The 20,354-nt window shown below is 41.5% G+C and overlaps 1 protein-coding gene and 1 long non-coding RNA gene across 7 annotated transcripts in view; one reads left to right on the top strand and one right to left on the bottom strand.

The window, feature by feature from the left end:
* The window catches only part of LOC147571970 (uncharacterized), a 117,601-nt gene extending 105,045 nt beyond the window's left edge, over window positions 1-12,556 (bottom strand). For all 3 annotated transcript variants that reach the window (XR_015246662.1, XR_015246661.1, XR_015246660.1), the window contains exons 1-2: window positions 11,758-12,556; window positions 10,699-10,861 (exon numbers count right to left, since the gene is read on the bottom strand). This is a non-coding gene — a long non-coding RNA (uncharacterized LOC147571970). The remainder of the gene's footprint in view (window positions 1-10,698; window positions 10,862-11,757) is intronic.
* A 322-nt stretch (window positions 12,557-12,878) lies between these two features.
* The window catches only part of MTDH (metadherin), a 56,019-nt gene continuing 48,543 nt past the window's right edge, over window positions 12,879-20,354 (top strand). For 2 of the 4 annotated variants that reach the window (XM_086695245.1, XM_086695244.1), the window contains exon 1: window positions 12,881-13,593. In XM_086695245.1, the coding sequence (XP_086551371.1) occupies window positions 13,213-13,593 (381 nt within the window). In that variant the 5' untranslated portion in view covers window positions 12,881-13,212. Of the gene's footprint in view, window positions 13,594-20,354 lie in introns of all 4 variants that reach the window. The other 2 variants (XM_086695243.1, XM_086695246.1) reach the window with 2 other exon arrangements.

The raw sequence follows: 20,354 nt of genomic DNA, 5'->3' as shown, positions 1-20,354 counted from the left end.
TTTTGGATTGCATATAATTTTTTGAGAGAATAAACTACAGTGTAATGACTATGTGATTTTACTTTTGTACATTTGTCCAATTATTTCTTTCGGACAATTTCCTAGCAATGAACTTTGCTGGATCAAAAATATCCACCTTTGAGCTTTTGAATTTTCTTTTGTTTTTCCAAAGTTCTTATTTTTATTTTGAGAGAGACAGATACAGCGCAAGTGGGGGGAGTGGCAGAGAGACAGGGAGAGAGAGAGAATCCCAAGCAGATTCCACAATGTCAGAACAGAGCCCTACACGGGGCTTGAACTCACAAACCCTGAGATCATAACCTGAGCTGAAATCAAGAGTTGGACGGTCAACTGGCTGAGCTACCCAGGTGCTCCTGAATTTTCTTAAATTTATACTGCCAAATTGCCTTCAGAAATTTTGTACTCTCACCAAAACTACATGAGAATGTCTGTTCCCCTGCAGCCTTGCAAACACTGAGGTTTGTCCATCTTTTCCAACTTTGGCAATATAACAGGTGTATCAGTTCTACTTCTGTGTAACAAATTACCACAAACTTAGCAACTGAAACCATATTTAATTATCTCACGGGGTCTGAGAATCAGGCATTCAGGCACAGTTGAACTGGGTCCCTCTAAATTCTCTCAAAATTTTCACTGCAATCAAACCATAAGCCGGGGCCGGGGACTTATCTGAAGGTTTAATTAAGGGAGGATTTGCTTCTAAGCTGATTTACATGGCTGTTGGCAGGATTCAGTTTCTTTTGGGTTGTTGGATTGAGGGCTTCAGTTTGCAGCTGGCTACTGGCCAGAGGCTGTCCCTCAGTTCCCTGCCACGTGTGCCTCTCCAACACGGCAACTTGCTTCATCAAAACCATCAAGGAAGTAAGTCTGCTGGCCAGATGGAACTCAGAATCTTTTGCAATCTGATCATAGAAATGACATTCCCTCAATGTTGAAGTAGTCTATTGTTTCTTAGAAGCAAGTTATTTAAGGAGATGGGATGATACAAAGCCATAAACACCAGAAGAAGAGATCATTAGGGTCCATGTTGGAAAATGCCTCCCAAAATCCCCCCTCTGGTCCTCAATGATTCACATCACTTCCACATGCAAAACATATCATCCTCTCCTAAGGCCCTCAGGGGTTTCATCCCATTATAGCATCTGCTCAAAGTTCAGAATCTCATCATCTAAATCAGGTCCTGCTACAAAGGAAGCTACTTAGGTGTAGTTTTGGTAGCTATATCTCCTGGAGCACAGTTCTTTTCAATTTAGGGGGACTGTGAAACTAAAGAGATAGATTTTCTTCCTCCTAGACACCGAATAGACAGTGGTGTGACAGGCAAAGGAAAACAGCTAAGTCATTGCCAATCACATTGGGGGAAATGGTAGATACAAAAGCATCAGTGATCCAGAGCAACTCAGAAATACTCCTCAGCAAATGTTGGACATTCTTTGGTTAGGCTTCAAGGTCTAGGTATAGTTCTCTGTGGTCCTTGACTCCACCCCCTAGAATCTTGGTCCCATATTCTGAATCTCTGTTCCTTTTCGCGAAAGTAGCAGAAGTTGGCAGTGTACGTGGTTTTCTCAGCCTGACTCCTGCCAGTAGAATTTGGGAAGCCCAACACCTTCTTTTCATTTTTGTACTGTCTCTGTCCCATTCAGTCCAAAGTGGCAGTGTTTTGGTGATGCAATTTTCTCATAAACTTTGTGGGTCAACTATGAATTTCACTGGGGTTCGCTCCACTGCACAAAAGCCAATCCAAAATCTCTTCTGGGTAAGACCTTCTCTACTTTGGGACCCTCTTGATTTTGCTAAGAAAAAACAACAACAACAACAACAAAAAAAACGCTCTTACACTTCCTAGAAGATCTATGAGTTAATTGAGAGGTTCCTTGAAGCATACCCTCGACCTCTCTCAAGATCCTTCATGTGACTGAATAGTATGATCCTTCGATCTTTCTGAGGTTTTAACAAAAGGTTCTTAAGTCACACTCTCAGCTTTTTCTCCATGCCACTTTCTCAGTCAGTGCTTAGAAGCCAGTCCCCCAGGGGGGCCTGGCTTGCTCAGGCAGTTAAGCTTCTGATTTTGGCTTGGGCCATGATCTCACTGTTCATGGGTTCATGCCCCACATTGGGCTCTGTGCTGACAACTTGGAGCCTGCTTCCATTTCTGTCTCTCTCTCTCTCTCTGCCCCTCCCCCACTTGCAGTCTGCCTCTCTCTCAAAAATAAATAAACATTAAAAAAAAAAAAAAAAGCCAGTCCTCCATTTTAGCATCTTTTCCCATCTGAAGAGGCTAAAAAATTCCAGAATTATCAAGTCCTGGCTTCTTTTGTTTAATAGTTATTCTCTTATTTCTCTCCTCTTGCATTTTACTATAAATATCAAGAAGAAACCCAGTGGCACCTTCAACACTTTTGCTTGAAAATTTTCATGATTGCATGTCTACGTTCATCACTTAGAGGTCTTGCTTTCCACATAATTGCAGAAAACACCTGGCTAAATTTTCTGCTATTACAAAAAAAAAATGTTCCTGGGGCACCTGGGTGACTCAGTTAAGCGTCCGACTTCAGCTCAGGTCATGGTCTCACAGTTCGTGAGTTCGAGCCCCGGGTGTGGCTCTCTGCTAACAGCTCGGAGCCTGGAGCCTGCTTCTGATTCTGTGCCTCCCTCTCTCTCTCTGTCCCTCGGCCACTTGTGCTCTGTTTCTCTCTCTCTCAAATACAAATAAACATTAAAAATATTCAAAAACATGTTCCTCATGTCCTTTTAAGCCTCCTGGGCACTGTCTTTAAAGTCCATTATTTCTTCTCACAAACCGTTCAAGACAATTTGGCTTTCCTTTTCGTGCTCCTCAAAATTTTTCCAGCCTTCGACCACTGCTTGGTTTCAAACCCACTCCCACATTTTCAGGTATTTATTACCAGCACCCCCTATTAGGCACCAAAATCCCACAATTAGTTATCTGTTGCTACAAAACAATATTCCCACAAATTTACCAACTGAAAAACAGTACCTATTTATTATCTCACAGTTTCTGTGAATCATGAATATGGATACAGCTTAACTGGCTGCTCTGCTTTGGTGCCCCTCAGAAGGACGTTAGCCAGCACTGGAGTCTTATCAGGGAAGATTCCGTTTCCAAATTCATGTGGTTGTTGGCAGGATTTAGTTCTTTCTGGATCATCCGACTGAGCATCTTGCTTTCTTGCTGGCTGCTGGTAGGAGGCCACCCTCAAATTTCTTGCCCCATGTGCCTCTCCTCAGGGAAGCTCACTTTACCAAACAAGCAAGAAACGAGAAAATAGGATTTTCCAGCAAGATGGCAGCTACAGTCTTATGTAATGTAATCACCCTTTGCCTTATCCTATGGTTAGAAATAAGTCATGGGCTTCTCCCATGCTCCAGGGGAGGAAATTACACAAGGATGTGAATACAAGGAGTCAGGATAACTGGGCGGCATCCTAAGAGTCTTTCATCCACAAAATACTGGTGCCTTCAGTTAGGGACATATCTTCGTGTGTAAATGGCCATTGGGTTTTTATTCCCATTAATATGAACATCAACCATTCTTTTAAATATGTCCTGAACATTTACATGTGCTAGGCATTATGTTAGGTACAGGGTATAATGATGAACAAAGCCATACACAGGTCTTGTTCTCATGGAAATTATAGTCAGAGAGAGAGAGAGAAAATAATTCTGTGAATAAATGTGAAATTACAATTTTGACAAATACTATGAAAATTTGTGGTGCTATGAAAATATGTAATATGAGGAAGTGACTGGATCTGGTGGTTGAGCACAGCCTGTGGGAGGATGTTTCATTTGAGATATGAAGAATGAGTAGGAATTAACCAGGGAAAGCCCAAGGAAGAGAAATACAAGGGGCTTATAAGAGCAGAAATCATCGAGTGATTGAGGAATGAAAAATGTGATTAGAGCAAAGAAACCAAGAGTCACCTCCAGATTCTCATCTGTGCTTTGGAGTCTACACCTATGTATTCACCTGCCTATCTTCATCTGGATATTTTGTACTCCTCAAAATCAATGCATATAAAACCATACCACTAATCTTGGCTTGCCAGACTTAGTTCTTTCCCAATATTCCCTATCTCAGTGAATGGCACCACCATCTGTGCAACTGGAAGTGAGAAGCACAGGAATCATTCTTGAAAATTCCATCTTCCTCAATCCCTTGCCAAAATCTTAAGGACTTTATCACCAGTTATAGAAATGCTCACCACAATCCAGATACACCAAATTTTCTCATGTCCCAAGCCTTTACTTTTGCTGGTCTCCATGCTTAGAATTAATCTCTACCCCCTTCCTTCTCTTCTTGGCAACATCCTACTCATCCTTCAAGACTTAACCTAAACAGAAGGAAAAAAATCAACAAAATTAAAGGCAGACTAGAGAATGGGAGAAGATATTTGCAAATGACATATCTGATAAAGGGTTAGTATCCAAAATTTATAAAGAACTTATCAAACTCAACACCAAAAAACAAATAAGCCAGTTAAGAAATGGGCAGTAGGCACGAATAGACACTTTTCCAAAGAAGATGTCCAGATGGCCAACAGACACATGAAAATATTCTCAACATCACTCACCATCAGGGAACTACAAATCAAAACCACAGTGAGATACCACCTCACATCTGTCAGAATGACTAAAATTAACAACATAAGAAACAACAGTTGTTGGCGAGGATGAGGAGAAACGGGAACTCTCTTGCACTGTTGATGGGAATGCAAACTGGTGCAGCCACTCTGAAGAACAGTATGGAGGTTCCTCAATAAAATGCAAATAGAACTACCCTATAATCCAAGAATTGCACTATTAGGTATTTACCCAAAGGATACAAAAATACAGATTTGAAGGGATACATCACCCCAATGTTTATAGCAGCATTATCAACAATGGCCAAACTATGGAGAGAGCCCAAATGTCCATCAACTGATAAATGGTTAAAGAAGATGTGGTATATATATTATATAAAATACATATATATATATATATATATATATATATATATATATGTATAATGGAATATTACTCAGCCATCAAAAAGCATGAAGTATTCATAATGACATGGATGGAGCTAGAATATATTATACTCAGCAAAATAAGTCAATCAGAGAAAGAAAAAAACCATATGATTTCACTCATATGTATAATTTAAGAAACAAGACAAATGTACATATGGGAAGTGGGGGGGGGGAGAGAAGAGAGGGAAACAAACCGCAAGAGACTCTTAATGATAGAGAACAAACTACGGGCTGATGGAGGGAGGTGGGTGGGAGATGGGATAGATAGGTGATGGGTAACTAAGGAGGGCACTTATTGTGATAAGCACTGGAAGTTGTATATAAGTGATGAATCACTGAATTCTGGAAATAATCTCTCCCACCTTAGTGATGCCAAATATTTTGTATATTTCTTATCATCCCTGTTACAGGTTGTGTTCTCTGGGAAGCAGACTTAAGATAGATCAGCATATTAGGAAGTGCTCTCAGAAACGGTGCCTGTAGAAGGGAGGGAAGGAAGTAGGACTGGGCAGAGGGAAAACTGAGCTATGATACAGTGCTAACAATCCTCAGCCAAGCCCATGGAGTGCTCTGGGGCTGGGATGGTCTTTTAAAATTGTCCCAAGTTAGGGGGGTGCCTGGGTGGCTCAGGCAGTTGAGCCTCTGACTTTTGATTTTGTCTCAGGTAATGATCTGAGGGTCATGGGATCGAACCCCATGTTGTGTTCTGGGCTGAGTGTGGAGTTTGCTTGGGATTCTCTCTCTCTCTCCCTCTGTTCCTTTCCCCTGCTTGTACTCTCTCTCTCTTTCTTTCTCAAATAAAATAAGATAAGGTCGCCTAGGTGGCTCAGTCAGTTAAGTGTCCAACTCTTCATTTGGGCTCAGGTCAAGATCTCATAGTTTGTGAGATCGAGCCCTGTGTCAGGCTCCATGCCATCAGCACAGAGTCTGCTTGGGATTCTCTCTCCCCCTCTCTCTCTCTGGTCCTCCCCTGAGCACATGCTCTTTCTCTCAAAATAAAAAATTAAAACTTAAAAAAAAAAAACTTTAAGAAGTAAAATAAAATAAGTCCCAAGTTAGGACAAGGCGGCCAAGATTTTATACTCCCAGGCTATTGGGTGACTCGATGTGGGCTATTCCTGGAAGGAGACATGACTTTGGCTGAGGAGGTTTTCCTCAGTAATCTTCCCAAAAGTCTGACACGTACCTCAGAGATGCCTTCTAGTAATACTCCCAGAGTTGGGGATAAGTTCCTCATTATTGAAGGGGCATCTAGGAAGCACATCACAGCATCCACTATAATCCCCATGTTCAAATCAACTTACTATAGCAATACTATCTTGCATTAAGGCTATTTTTAAAAGGGTCCATTTTACTCACTAGGTTCTGAGATTTCTGAGGACAATATGCATTTAAATCAGAGTTGCAATTTAATAACAGTACAGTGAAGAAATGACTAAATGACCCAAGGAGACTAATTAACCAAAAACATGGGAGCCTAATTGATGAAACCAAATGTCAGTTTCTTCCTTTACACCAGTATTTTTCAACCATATTTTCATTATCACCCCTCTAAGTGCCTTTTTAGTTATTTTTTCCCTAATTACCCCCTGTGAACTAGTAATGCCACAGATATATTGCATATCTTTGCATCTAGTATATTTTATTTGTGTGTTATATGTTTCTTAAAGTATTTTTTGCCCCAAGAACCAGTTATTTGTACCCCCATGGGAGCAACATTGGATCATCAAGAATGCATGATTTATGCCAATAAATGTAACTGCTAAGAGAATCAGAGTACTTAAGCCAACTCTTCAACCCATTCTCTGTTATGTGATAGAGTCTATATGAGATGCCACATGGGTGTGGTGTGCTGAGCATGAAATCAGTGCAAAGGGGGTTAAATGACCTTAGCAGTCACCTGTTGAGCCAAGATGGTCTGATACCCTTTTCCCCACCGCAAGATAATAGTGACACAATAGTTGAGTAGTCAAGGAGGGCCTCCATTATTTTGTTTAGCCTCTGTACAAACTATTGCTTTTGTCATTTACTTTTTGTTGCTTATTTTTAATTATAAAGTATTTCTGGCATATAAAAAGTAGAGATAATATAAGGAGGCGCTTGTACCCACAACCTAGTTTGAGATAAAACATGACAGATACATTTGCAGTCCCTGTGTACTCACTCCAGTCTCATTTCTGTCTCACTCTCCCTAGAAATAACCACTATCCTCAATTTGGTGTTCATTATTCCCGTGCATGGTTTTGCATTTTTATTTATAAATCTGTCTTTTAAACTTTATACACATGATATCAGAATGTACATCTCCTTTGCTAGGTTTATTGTGGCATGGCATTCCACCAAATGAATTTGCTGTAACTTTTGCTTTTATTATCACAGTCTTCTCTTCTTCCCTTGGCCCCTACCTTCATGCCCCAACCAGTTTTTACTTCCATGCAGGTTCTTAGCATATCTTCTGATCTTTTAAATTTTTTTTTTCCACGTTTATTTATTTTTGGGACAGAGAGAGACAGAGCATGAACGGGGGAGGGGCAGAGAGAGAGGGAGACACAGAATCGGAAACAGGCTCCAGGCTCTGAGCCATCAGCCCAGAGCCTGACGCGGGGCTCGAATTCACGGACCGCGAGATCGTGACCTGGCTGAAGTCGGATGCTTAACCGACTGCGCCACCCAGGCGCCCCTCTTCTGATCTTTTAAAGAGACTGGGAAATATCCTGGCCCTTTCAGCAACATATTTATAAATTATCTTTCAGCTTAGGCTATTTCTGCAGATAATTTCATTATTTATTAATTCTTACTAATTTATTCTGAGGATAACCCTTTCCTGACCATAGTTCCAAAGTCTTGGCACACTCAAACTGTAGTTTCCTGCTTTACTGTAAAATCACTCTCTTGGTGTATAATCCTGTGGCCCAGGAGTTTACAATGGCAGCAGACTACATTTTGAAGACCCAAGTCAACATTTTCCTTCCATGAGCCCTCAGAGATAAGCTACTTGAGTGGAAGCTTCCTACACAGTTATGGACCGAAGGTTTGTGTTCCCCTGCCCCTCAAATTCATCTGTTCAAGCCCTAACCCCCAGTGTGACTGTATTTGGAGATAGGGCCTTTAAGGAAATAATTAAGGTTAAATGAAGTCATAGGGTAGGGCTTTGATCTGAAAGGACCAGTATCTTTAATACAGGACTGCTGGTGCATAGGGGTACATGTACCCCTATGTTTATAGCAGCGCTTTCAATAAGAGTCAAATTATGGAAACAGCCTAAATGTCCATCAACTGGTGAATGGATAAAGAAGATGTGGTCTATATATACAATGGCATACTACTTCGCAATGAGAAAGAATGAAATCATGCCATTTGCAGCAACGTGGATGGAACTGGAGGGTATTGTGCTAAGTGAAATAAGTCAGTCAGAGAAAGACAGATATCATATGGTTTCACTCACCTGTGTGGATCTTAAGAAACTTAACAGAAGACCATGTGGGAAGGAAAGGGGGAGAAAAAGATAGTAACAGAGAGGGAGGGAGGCAAACCATAGGAGACTCTTAAATACAGGGAACAAACTGAGGGTTGATGTGGGGATGAGGGAGAGGGGAAAGTGGGTGATGGGCATTGAGGAGGGCACTTGTTGGGATGGGCACTGGGTGTTGTATGTAAACCAATTCAACAATAAATTATATTAAAAAATAATAAATAATTAAAATTTAAAAATATAAAAAATGGCACATATATATGTATATATATATATATACATATATATGTATATATATATACATATATATATACACATATATATGTATATATATATATACACATATATATATATAGGATTAGTATCCTTATGTGACACCAGAGTTCACCGGCCTTCTATCTACCTTGTGAGAACACAGCAGGAAAACGGCCATCTACAAGCCAGGAAGAGAGTCCTTACCAGAAACTGACCATACTGACACCTTGATCCTGGATTTCCAGCTTCCAGAACCACGAGAAAATAAATCTTTTGTTTTAGCTACCCTGTCTAGGGAATTTTATTATGGCAGCCTGAACATACAGATACACACTCTATTCCCAAGAACTGATCACACAGGATACTGAAAAAGAGGAGCAGCCAAGGGGTCAAAGGCAAGGAGAAGGCTGGCTTCTACTCTGACTCTAGGGTATGACGACACTTTGAAGCTCTCTTTTTTCTTCAGTGAAATGAGAGGCTTTAAGTAGAACTTCTTCAGGTCCCTTAAAACTTCCTAATTAAAAGGGTTAGATTACATTTGTGGGCTATGACTCAGGCAATTACACTGCTAGGATTCTATCTTTAAGAAGTAATTATGGATAGTCACAAAGATTTAGTTCATGCCAGAACTGCATTCAATGGCAAGAAACAAAAACAAAAACCCCTGTAATCTAACTATCCAACAATAAAGTACGTTAAATTACAGTAGAGCCAGACAGTAGAATAAGTGAATATTTATTGTGTAAGCCTATAAAAACTGCTTTGGTTAAGAAACATCAAGGATACAGTATTGAGAAACCTTGTTTTTTAAAGTCGTAGATTGGCAAAAATTTTGTTAGAAATCTCCTCAGTGAGACTGGAACAACATCGCACTGTTGTAAGGATCTGAGCCATGCAGTTCACTTTCTAAAAATTTCCTTGAACTGTTTTTTTGGTTTTTTTTGAGGTGTAGCAACATAAACTCTAATATTTAAAGTATACAACTTGATAAGTTTTGACCTGTATGTATGTAAACATCATAGAACCATCACAACAATAAAGATAATGAACATATCCATGACTCCCTGGTTTTCTGGTACCCCTTTGTAATCGCTCCCTCCTACTTCTTGCTCCCACCCCTCCCTGCAAGTAACTATTTTATCTGCTTTCTGTCTCTATACTTTGCATTTCCTAGTTTTATATAAATGGAATCATATTCTATGTACTCTTTTTGCCTGGCTTCTTTCACTCAGCATAATTATGTGGAGATTCATCCATGTTGTTGCATGTATTTATAATTCATTCCTTTTTACTCCCAAGTGGTATTCCACTGTATGAGTCACTTTGACACTTAGAAAATGCAGGGGTTTTTTTGGGGGGGTGGGGCGGCGCCTGGGTGGCTCAGTCAGTTAAGCGACCGACTAGATTTTGGTTCAGGTCGTGATCTCAGGGCCCCACATCAGGTTCCACGCTGGTGACATTGGGCCTGGTTGGGATTCTCTTTCTCTCTCCCTCTTTCTCCCCCTCCCAGCTCTCTCTCTCTCTCTTTCAAAAATAAACTTAAAAAAAAAAAAAAAAGGATAAAGCAGTGTTTTAATTCCAACCCACATTTCAGGCTTCAGAAACATTTCACATTTATCTTAATTTTGTCATTTCCAAGGAATTAGGATTCTGAGTCTACTTGGGTCAGGCCTGATAACTCCTTTATACACAACCAGTTTTGCTTTGAGTCTTTCAAAGCATTGCTTCATTTAAACTTTACCTAAACTTCATTCTGCTACAAGTTAATAAGCCCAACTTTGTGGAACTACAGGTGTGTTTCTGGTTTTAGATAGGCTTTATCCACTGACATGAATGTTCATGACCACATGAAGTGCAAAACAGTAAATAGTGTACAACCTTATTTATGTTTTTAAAATATAGATACTTGAGGGGTACCTGGGCGGCTCAGGTGGTTAAGCAGCCGACTTCAGCTCAGGTCCTGATCTCACTGTTCTTGGGTCCGAGCCCCACATCTTGTGCTGACAGCTCAGAGCCTGGAGCCTGCTTCAGATTCTGTCTCCCTCTCTTTCTCTGCCCCTTCCCCGCTTGTGTTCTCTTTCTTTCTCAAAAATAAATAAATAAATTTTAAAATAAATGTGTAAAACATATATATAATATATACATATATATACATAGATAATATATACATATATTACAAAACCTGGAAAAATGACTATAAAGTTATATATGAAAATGATGTTATCTGTATTACTAAACAAAGTAAAATTTTAAATTTATTTTAAAGTTTTTTTTAAAGGTATTTTTAGGGACAGTCACAGAAAAAAGAAAGGTGAAATGATTTTACATAATCAATACTTGCTAGGCTGCCCAAGGAACAGGGAAATCCTGCTACTCTTATTGTATAATCTGCCCAATTCCTAAATCCACAGGTGTTAACCTAGAATGGGCAGTGGAACCTCTTAGGAAAGTCATCACATTTCCCGTCTCTGGAAACAAAATGTTAAGAATGGGATTATAAATCTAACTTCATAAACATAAATGGAATTTGGAACCTTGTAGAGATAAAGCAGATCCCAATGATATCTTCAAAGTTTTAGGCCTTATAATTTACACTGTCTTTAATTATAAGTCTATAAAAGCTTAGCAAGAGTGGTTTATTTTTATTATTATTTACAAAACTCCCTTCCACCCATTAATCACAACATGCATTTACAATACTGTTGCAAAGTAGGTCAAAATACTCCTTAATACAGTTTTGGCATTAGGTGCTTATTAATCTTATCCCATTTATATTCTTTGAGAAAGTCTGCACAGTTGACCCTTGAAAAACACGAAGTTGAACTGCCTGGGTCCACTTATACATGCATTTCTTTCAACAAATAAAACAGCACAGTACTGTAAACGTATTTTCCTTACGATTTTCTTAACATTTTTTTTTCTCTAGCTTACTTTAAGACTTACTTAAGACGATAGTATGTAATACATATAACATACAAAATATGTGTTAGGTGACTGTTCCTGTTCCTGGTAAGGCTTCCAGTCAACAGGAGGCTATTACAAGTTTTGGGGGAGGCAAAAGTTATACTCCACTGCCCAGGAGTCAGTGCCCTTAACCCCTGAGTTGTTCAAGGGTCAACTGTAATTAGTCCAGTCAAGACACCTGCTTACATGTTTGCTATCATTTAATGATTAAAGTTTCCATATAGCAAAAAGGAAAAAACTGAAGGCATCCAGCAAACATTATCTTTGTAATTAAAATCTGAAAAGGCAATTCATTTCTTCCTAACTCTACCCAGAGATGGTCAACACAGATTATAAACACAGAATTTTTTCAAACTCCTTTTGTGGTCTTGTATAAAAGCTTAAAATAAAACACAAGGGGGGAGCTACCTCTACGTGTAAACACAGTTCAATGTGCTTCTCTTGTTATTTCTTATTAAAGCTACAAATTACTAGGAAAATAGTGCCGCCCACGGGCTTTCCAAGTTTTGATTTCTGGGGAACACCCAGATCAACAGTGAATGAGCCAGGCTAGCGAATGATAGGCACGCAGTATGTTAGTTGGCCCTGAAGAGAAATAGCCAGTTTGTGAATGAAACCTAGGCCTCGCAAGAGGAGTGCCGGCTTCATACTCAGTTAAGCCTACTCTGGAAGCATCTAGCTGTGTGACCCAGGGAGAAAATGCTTGTTCCACCTCAACACCACTCCCAGGAAAAGAATGTAGAAAACCTACGCTCTCCTTGAGCGACTTTGACCTAGACCCCCTTACCCGCTTCCACACTCTTCACCCACTCCTCCCTACCCCACCCCATCCCCGACTTCCTCGAGAGCCCCTCCCCCGGACCCATTCAAAGCGCCACGTCTCCTAGTTCCGGGGCACCAGCCACCCGGCGGAGGCTTCCTGCAGTTAACCCCTCCCAGACTCCCGTCCAAGGTCAGCGATCCCCAGGCTCGGAGCCTCCACTAGGCCAGGACTGGTCACCACCAACCGCGAGAGCCGCGCCCTCGACCCAACGGCTCCCGCCCCGCCCCGCCCTGCCCACGTGACACCCACGTCCCGCCCAGGTTGCCCACGTGACCCGCGGCCATCTCCCCCGCCCCCCCGCCGCGCGCGCGGCGTGGATCGCGGCCGGAGCCGCCATTGTTCCGCCAAGGGACGACAGCGGGGCCTGGCCCTGGCGCCGAGACGCCGCTTAGCGGCCGCCACTGGAGACACTCCCTCCCGCCGCCCCCCTCCTCCTGGCGGCGGCGGAGTGAGGCTGACTAGGGGGAACTGGGAGCCCCCTCTCCTGGCGGCGGCAGCTGCCGATCCCCGGCTCCGGCGCGAGGGGCGGCCGCGATGCGCTCGGCTTGAGGCAGTCCGGCCCGTCCCTTCCTCGCCTCCCTTGACTCTTCTACGGCGTCTGTGCGCCCCAGCGTCACCCTGAGAGTCTCTTTGACGGAGGGAAGATGGCTGCACAGAGCTGGCAGGACGACCTGGCCCAGCAGGCCGAGGAGGGCTCGGCTCGGCTGCGGGAAATGCTGTCGGTTGGCCTAGGCTTTCTGCGCACCGAGCTGGGCCTCGACCTGGGGCTGGAGCCGAAGCGGTACCCGGGCTGGGTGATCCTGGTGGGCACCGGCGCGCTGGGACTGCTGCTGCTCCTCCTGCTCTGCTACGGCTGGGCCGCGGCTTGTGCCGGCGCCCGAAAAAAGCGGAGGAGCCCGCCCCGCAAGCGGGAGGAGGCGGCGGCCCTGCCGGCCCCGGCCACCGACGATGTAGCCCTGTTGAAGAATCTCAGGAGCGAGGAGCAGAAGAAGAAGAACCGGAAGAAATTGCCCGAGAAGCCCAAAGTGAGTAGGGGTGGAGCGGCGGTAGAATAGGGGCCAGGGCCCGGCGTGGAAACCCTCGAGCGAGCGGAAGGCCGAGTCCCAGTCCCCCCAGCGGGGAATGGAAGGGGAAAAGAGTGAGGTTAGTCAAGAGCTGGGACTGAGCTCTCCCCAGGTGGAGGAGGTGATCGGTGGACACGTTACTTGGGGAATCGTGGAAACTCGGGAAGTGTAGGACGAGTGGGGAAGACTAGTTTCGAGGAAGGAAGTTAGACGGCGGCGTGGGGTACGTTTAAATAAAAGCGCCGGGAGGTCAGGCCATTTTCGGGAACCTTGACCGCCGGAATAACATGCCAACCCTTCTTGAGGCCTACCGGGTAGGCTGTGTGTGGAGAATGATGGGACCTTACGATGGTGCTGGGAAGTTGTGGAAAGACTGCGCCTGGAAGGCAGATGTCTACTTCAAGTTACATTGAGACGGTAGCCGGGGGAGGAAATACGATGACCTAAAAAATCTGGGGTTTACGGAGGATTAAAGGTACCCAGGTCTACACGCGCTTCCATTTTAGTTAAACTGTTTAAGGGAAATGGTTGCCCACTCTTACTCTTGTGAATGCAGCCAATGGAGGCCTGAACAGCAGCAAGGCAAGAGGGAGTCGCTGCCTAATATACTTCGGGGTACATGGCCCCATGAGGGAGAGCTAAGTCAAGGTAATTGGTGTGCGAGGTTTTGAAATAGTAAAAGGGAATGACAGAGCAGAATGGTGCTGTCTGAAAGAGATTTAGGCACCGTTTTACCGGGCCACGTGTGGAAATGCAGAGAGCATCACATCCATTTTATCATGCTTTCCCCTTTTCATTTGTACATTCTTTATTACCCGTAGATCTTCCACTATATCTTTTAGAGTTTTGTTTTTTACAATACAAGTGGAGGGTGTGTAGAATTAGAAACAGCTAGGCTATTTTTATATACACTGAATTAAGCTCCTTACCTTTCAGTGCAACAAAGTAAATGTAACCCAGTCGTAGCATGTGAAATGCACTCTGGTGTGTGTTGCCGGGTGGGAGGTATACACATAGGAATGAGAATCAGTCATGGAGACTAATGTAGGAGACAGATTCATCAATTATGCTAATAGAGCACCGACAGGTGAGGCTTGGAGGGTGGGAGACTAATTCCATTGAAGGGATTTAGGAAAGTTACTGGAGGAAGTGGGATTTGAGTTCAAACTAAAGCAATGAGAGTATTGTTGGAATAAGTCAGTATTAGAGAAGTGACAGGTCACAGTTGGTGCATTATTAGGCCTAGATAAGTGTTCACATTTAGTCTGCTGATTAAGATAACATACAAAACTTAGAAAAGGATATGACTTTGTCAGTATGAATTCTACCTTAAGTTGGAAGAGGAAATAGAACTGATTTCGAATATATATAATTACATTTTTTGAGCAGAGGTTACTGGAAAGTAATGTTATGGTGGATATAGAGAACCTGGCTCCAAAATAAGCGAAGAAGGTGATCTTGAAAAAACCACGCACATTAATAACCCTAAACCCTGTGTGGATGAAGCAGATTGTGAACATTTCAAAGCCCTGTCTGGGACATCTAGAATTTCAGGTAGACTTGAGTCGAGAGACAGGTGCTCTAGGAGTCCATCCGAAGTGCATCATAACACTCAGACGACCTATCTGAAGAAGGAACAGGTTCCTGTGAAAAATACTCATCAGACTTAGGACTTACTCCTCTTTTTCATCTTAGTTGAGGAATGGGGCAGTGAATGAGTAAATAAATCTTAGTATTAAGCTTTGGGGAGTGAAGAATGGGATGACTAATCAAATTGTTCAGTGTTGATTGGGTGAGAAAATATCTTTGCCTACCTCATGGTATACAGGTGTTGGAGAAGTTTATCAACATTAACAAAATTGTGGCATTCTAGCTTTTTGACTGCAACTTACAATAAAAAACACATTTTCCATTACAGTACCTCCCAACTTCCACCCCCTTATCGAGAACACACACATATCAAACCATACGGTTTGTTTTTCTTTAATGATAGTTGTGACCCATCAAATTGGTTTCACATTTCACTGTGAGGCATGACCCACAGAAAAACACTGCTTTATGAGACTGAGAAATAGAAGCACCCATTTATGTAGTACTCCTGTGCTTTGCACTGTGCTAAGTATTTACTTGGAGAAAGGTAGCATACAGCTTGCAATTTGAAGGCAGTGAAAAGGAATACAATATTCATATGTCTCATTGTGAAGGGGATACAAAAGTAGAAGCTCAGTTGCTCCCCAGGGAGATTTTTATTCCAGTTGTGGAAAAGGATACGCTAAAAAAAATTAACAGTGCAAACCCATTGTGGGCCCAGGAGGCCGTGAAAGACCTTATCACGGAATCTGGCTTTGAAAGTGGGTAGGAGCAAGATAGTGGAAAAGGCTGAAGAAACAGGAAAGGCCCAGGAGAGGAAGACTTAACTCTGTCAGCCTGGCAGGAACTAAACTTGAATAAGGCATTTAACCTTGCTCTGTTTAGCTTATCTTGTTTATAAATTGAAGATTTTAGTTGAGTTAAAATATTGGAGGATTCCTCTAAATGTTATCTCTGACTATTTGCAGTGGAGTTGCTTTGAATGCTTATTAAAATTTATAGATTCCTGAACACCAGCACAGATCTTATAAATTCAGAATCAAAAATCTCTGGAACTGAGTCCAGGAAATCTGCATTTTTAACAAGCTCCTTTGGTAAATCCTTGCTATTAGTTTAAAAAATCACTCACTAGCATAGAGCCATAAGATCCATAATAAAGGAGAGATTTCTAAGGGGTGTCATTTTTAATCTTACGATCTGTCTCTTCATTACTATATCATTCTGATACACATTTTAGTATATACTTACTCTGATCCAACTAACTAGTTTTGTGAAGGGATATTACATATTAAATGTTTTGTTTTCATCTTTTTATCCCATTATTTTTAGTTCTCTCTTAAATCATTGCAAATTTTGCAACTCAGATTTTTAAAATTTGTTTCTAGTAGTTTATTTCTATCTATAGAGTAGGTGGTATTTAGCTTTTTTCTTTTTTTTTTTTTTTTTAATTTTTTTTTTTTTTTAATTTTTTTTAAATCATCGGGATGGCCTACACGGCCTTTTGTTCAATGTTTATTTATTTTTGGGACAGAGAGAGACAGAGCACGAACGGGGGAGGGGCAGAGAGAGAGGGAGACACAGAATCGGAAACAGGCTCCAGGCTCTGAGCCATCAGCCCAGAGCCCGACGCGGGGCTCGAACTCACGGAGCGCGAGATCGTGACCTGGCTGAAGTCGGACGCTCAACCGACTGCGCCACCCAGGCGCCCCGGTATTTAGCTTTTTTAAACCAACACATAAGCACTTTTTAAAATCTTTATATCATTTTGATTCTTATCCCCTAATATCTTGGCAAAGGTCTTTCAGGGTATGAATTGCAGTTTGTTTTCCTACTAAAAGTGAAGGGGGTGGCACTTTTCACTGGGCTTATTTCTTGGCATTTTTGGAAATCATTATGTATTTTCCCATGACAGCTAGTACAATGTAAGTATTAAATAGGAACTCAGTAAATATTTTTTAACTTGACTTAATCTGAGCCATAATTTAGATGGATATGAGATATCATATAACTAACTGGCGTTTAACAGTTGTTGCCTTGAATTTCAACTAGAAGCCTACCTATAACCAGGGTCAACTTCAGTGAAAATTTGTATTAGTGAAAAGGTTATTTTTATATTAGTGTAGGACTTCTCATAAAGATTTGCCATAATGCAATTGTTGATATCTATAAGCTCACTGAATAGGTAGTGTTTTTGTCTTGTTTGCTCTTGTATAACCTTGCATAGTGCTTAGTACTCAGTAAAAAATTACTCAATGCATAAAGTAGTAAGATGCCCTACCAAAGTATTTATACCACTCATTCCCATTCTTCATGCCTGGTAAACAGCCATGTGAGCCACCTTTTTATTTTTACAGTGGAAGATGGCTGTGTTTGCCTCTTCTGGCTAAAATTTTATAAGGTCCGTCATTCTATAGCCAATAAATCATTCTAATAGTATGCAGCATCTTTTGTAGTCATTATTTATGTTCCAGTTTCATTGCCACTGCCCTACTTTTGGACTTTATTACCTTTTGCTTAGACTGTACTAATACCATCCTAACTGGTTTTCCTGCTTCCAGTCTCTTTGTTGCCAATCCTTTCTACCCACTCATGCCAGTTAAATCTTTTAAAGCCCAGCTCTGACCATGACTTTCATATTTGCATCTTGTCAGTAGTTTTCTCATCACATGTTGAATAAAACCCAGTCGACAACATGGCACTCAATCCTCTTTATAATGTAACCCCCATCTTAGATTTATCTCTTAACTATTATCTCAAACACATTACCATTGGCTAGACTTTAGTGTCTCTTATTCCTATTAAAAGCCCTTTATTTCTTTCTCTCTATGATTTCTACTTATCCTTCAAGGCCCAGCTATGGTGTTGTCTCTACTCTGAAGCCTTCCCTAGTTCTGCAGCTAGGGTTAGTCTCTCTCTTTTATATTTTTATTTTATATTTTTTATGATATCTGAAACAAAACTGAACATTGCCTGGGAAGGTACCTGAAGGGCAATTCAGATTTTTTACCCAGCCCTGTGCATGTCTGTGAGTGATGAGGAGAGCACCTCAGGTATTAATTTCGGGATTAGAAATTAATTTTAGTGAGCAGGTGAACTTGCCAATATGGAATCCCTGAATAATGGGATCAACTTCATATTAGTCTGTAACTGTAACTGGACCATTCCTCTCATCTCCAGAACCTCATGTCTAGGTATATACTTGATTTCTTCTATTGGAAATCTGACATTTGTCTCAAATTTTAACATCTCCAAAACAATTCATGATTCCCTTTTCTCTCCTGGTCTTCCCCATTTCTGTAAATGGTAAATGACTGCCACCCATTCAGTTATTCAGTCCAAAAATCTAGGAGTCGTTCTTGATTCTTCCCTTTTCCTCATTCCCTTATATCTTCCGTACCTCATATCTAATCCGTCAGCAGGTACCATTAATTTTATCTCCAAGATGTGTATTCAGTCTGACTACTCTCATTCTAATGTCTGTCTGGCCCCTTAGCTCACTTACAGAGTAGTAACCTCTGCATGTTGCCCCCCAGTCCTAAAGCCAACACTTGTCTAAAACCAACACTTCAGTAGCTTTTGTATTTAAAATCTGTTTAGATTTTCCTGTGTGGCCCAGTACCTGCTTTTCTTTCTAGGCTGATTTTGAGTTCATTTCCTCTCTTTATTACCTCCAACTATAGTGATCTCTTTTCAGTTCTTCACTCTTTTACAACCCAGTTCCTTTGCATGAACTATTATTAGCACTTCTGGGATAAACTTTTGCCTACTGTTCAAGTCAGCCTGTAGGTCTCACCTTAAAACTCACCTTCCTAGGGATGCCTGGGTGGCTCAATCAATTAAGCATCCCACTTTGGCTCAGGTCATGATCTTAGTGTTCATGAATTTGAGCCCCACACCAGGCTATGTGCTGACAGTCAGAGCCTGGAGCCTGCTTTGGTTTCTTTGTCTCCCTCGCTCTCTGCCCCTTCCCCACTCGTGCTCTGTCTGTCTGTCTCTCTCTGTCAAAAATAAATAAACATTAAAAAAAAAAAAACACCTCACCTTCCTAGAAAACTATTTACTGATCACCCTAGTTGAAATAGGCATCCCCTTCTGTCTTCTGCGTCAACTCTTTGTATGTATTTATTATAATTATCACAGTTTGTAAATTACTTACCCATTTACTTTTCAGAGGCCTTTTCCCTCCACTAGGTTGTAAGTCTTTTTTTTTTTTTTATGTTTATTTTTGAGAGAGCAAGAGAGTGTGAGCGCATGTGCACTAGCGAGCAGGGGAGGGGCAGAGAGAGAGGGAGACACGGAATCCGAAGCAGGCTCCAGGCTCTGAGCTCTCAGCACAAAGCCCAACATGGGGCTGGAACTCATGAATCATCAGATCATGACCTGAGCAGAAGTCAGACACTTGACCAACTGAGCCATCCAGGCGCCCCTAGGTTGTATGTCTTGATATATATATACAATGGCAAACAGTGCCTGGCATGTAAAGTGCCTTTGATGATTATTTGTCGAACTCAGTTCTGAACAAAGTATAATGATACCTCATAATTTAATTGGATAATTTATTTGGCTAAGTAAATTTAGCTGTTAAGATATTCCAATAGAAGTATGTCTTTTAGGGGTGCCTGGGTGGCTCAGTTGGTTAAGTGTCCGACTTCGGCTCAGGTCATGATCTCACGTCCGTGAGTTCGAGCCCCGCGTCGGGCTCTGTGCTGACAGTGCAGAGCCTGGAGCCTGTTTCCGATTCTGTGTCTCCCTCTTCTCTGACCCTCCCCCATTCATGCTCTGTCTCTCTCTGTCTCAAAAATAAATAAACGTTAAAAAAATTAAAAAAAAAAAGTATGTCTTTTATTCTAGGTAGTAATTTTGCTGTATTATCCCAGGTATTAGTAAAGGTAAATTATATCACTTGCTACCTACAAACAGGATTTTCTTTTTACCTTTAAATCACTATTCCCCATGTTATAAGTATAAAAAGAAAAATCATTTGATTAAAAACTCCTCTGAGTTCTAGATAAACATTGCTGATTTTACAGAAATGGAATCTTGAGATTTATAGATTATAATAACTTATTTGAGGTCATAGAGCAAAGGAGTTTCAAAGGCTAAATGGTATGATAATTTGTAGTCTACAAATT

This window comes from Puma concolor, chromosome F2 (genome assembly GCF_028749965.1).
Source record: "Puma concolor isolate L17-30 chromosome F2, mPumCon1.1.hap2, whole genome shotgun sequence".
Taxonomy (NCBI): domain Eukaryota; kingdom Metazoa; phylum Chordata; class Mammalia; order Carnivora; family Felidae; genus Puma; species Puma concolor.
The sequence above is the reverse complement of the archived record's forward strand: the minus strand, read 5'-3'. Positions and strand labels throughout refer to the sequence as shown.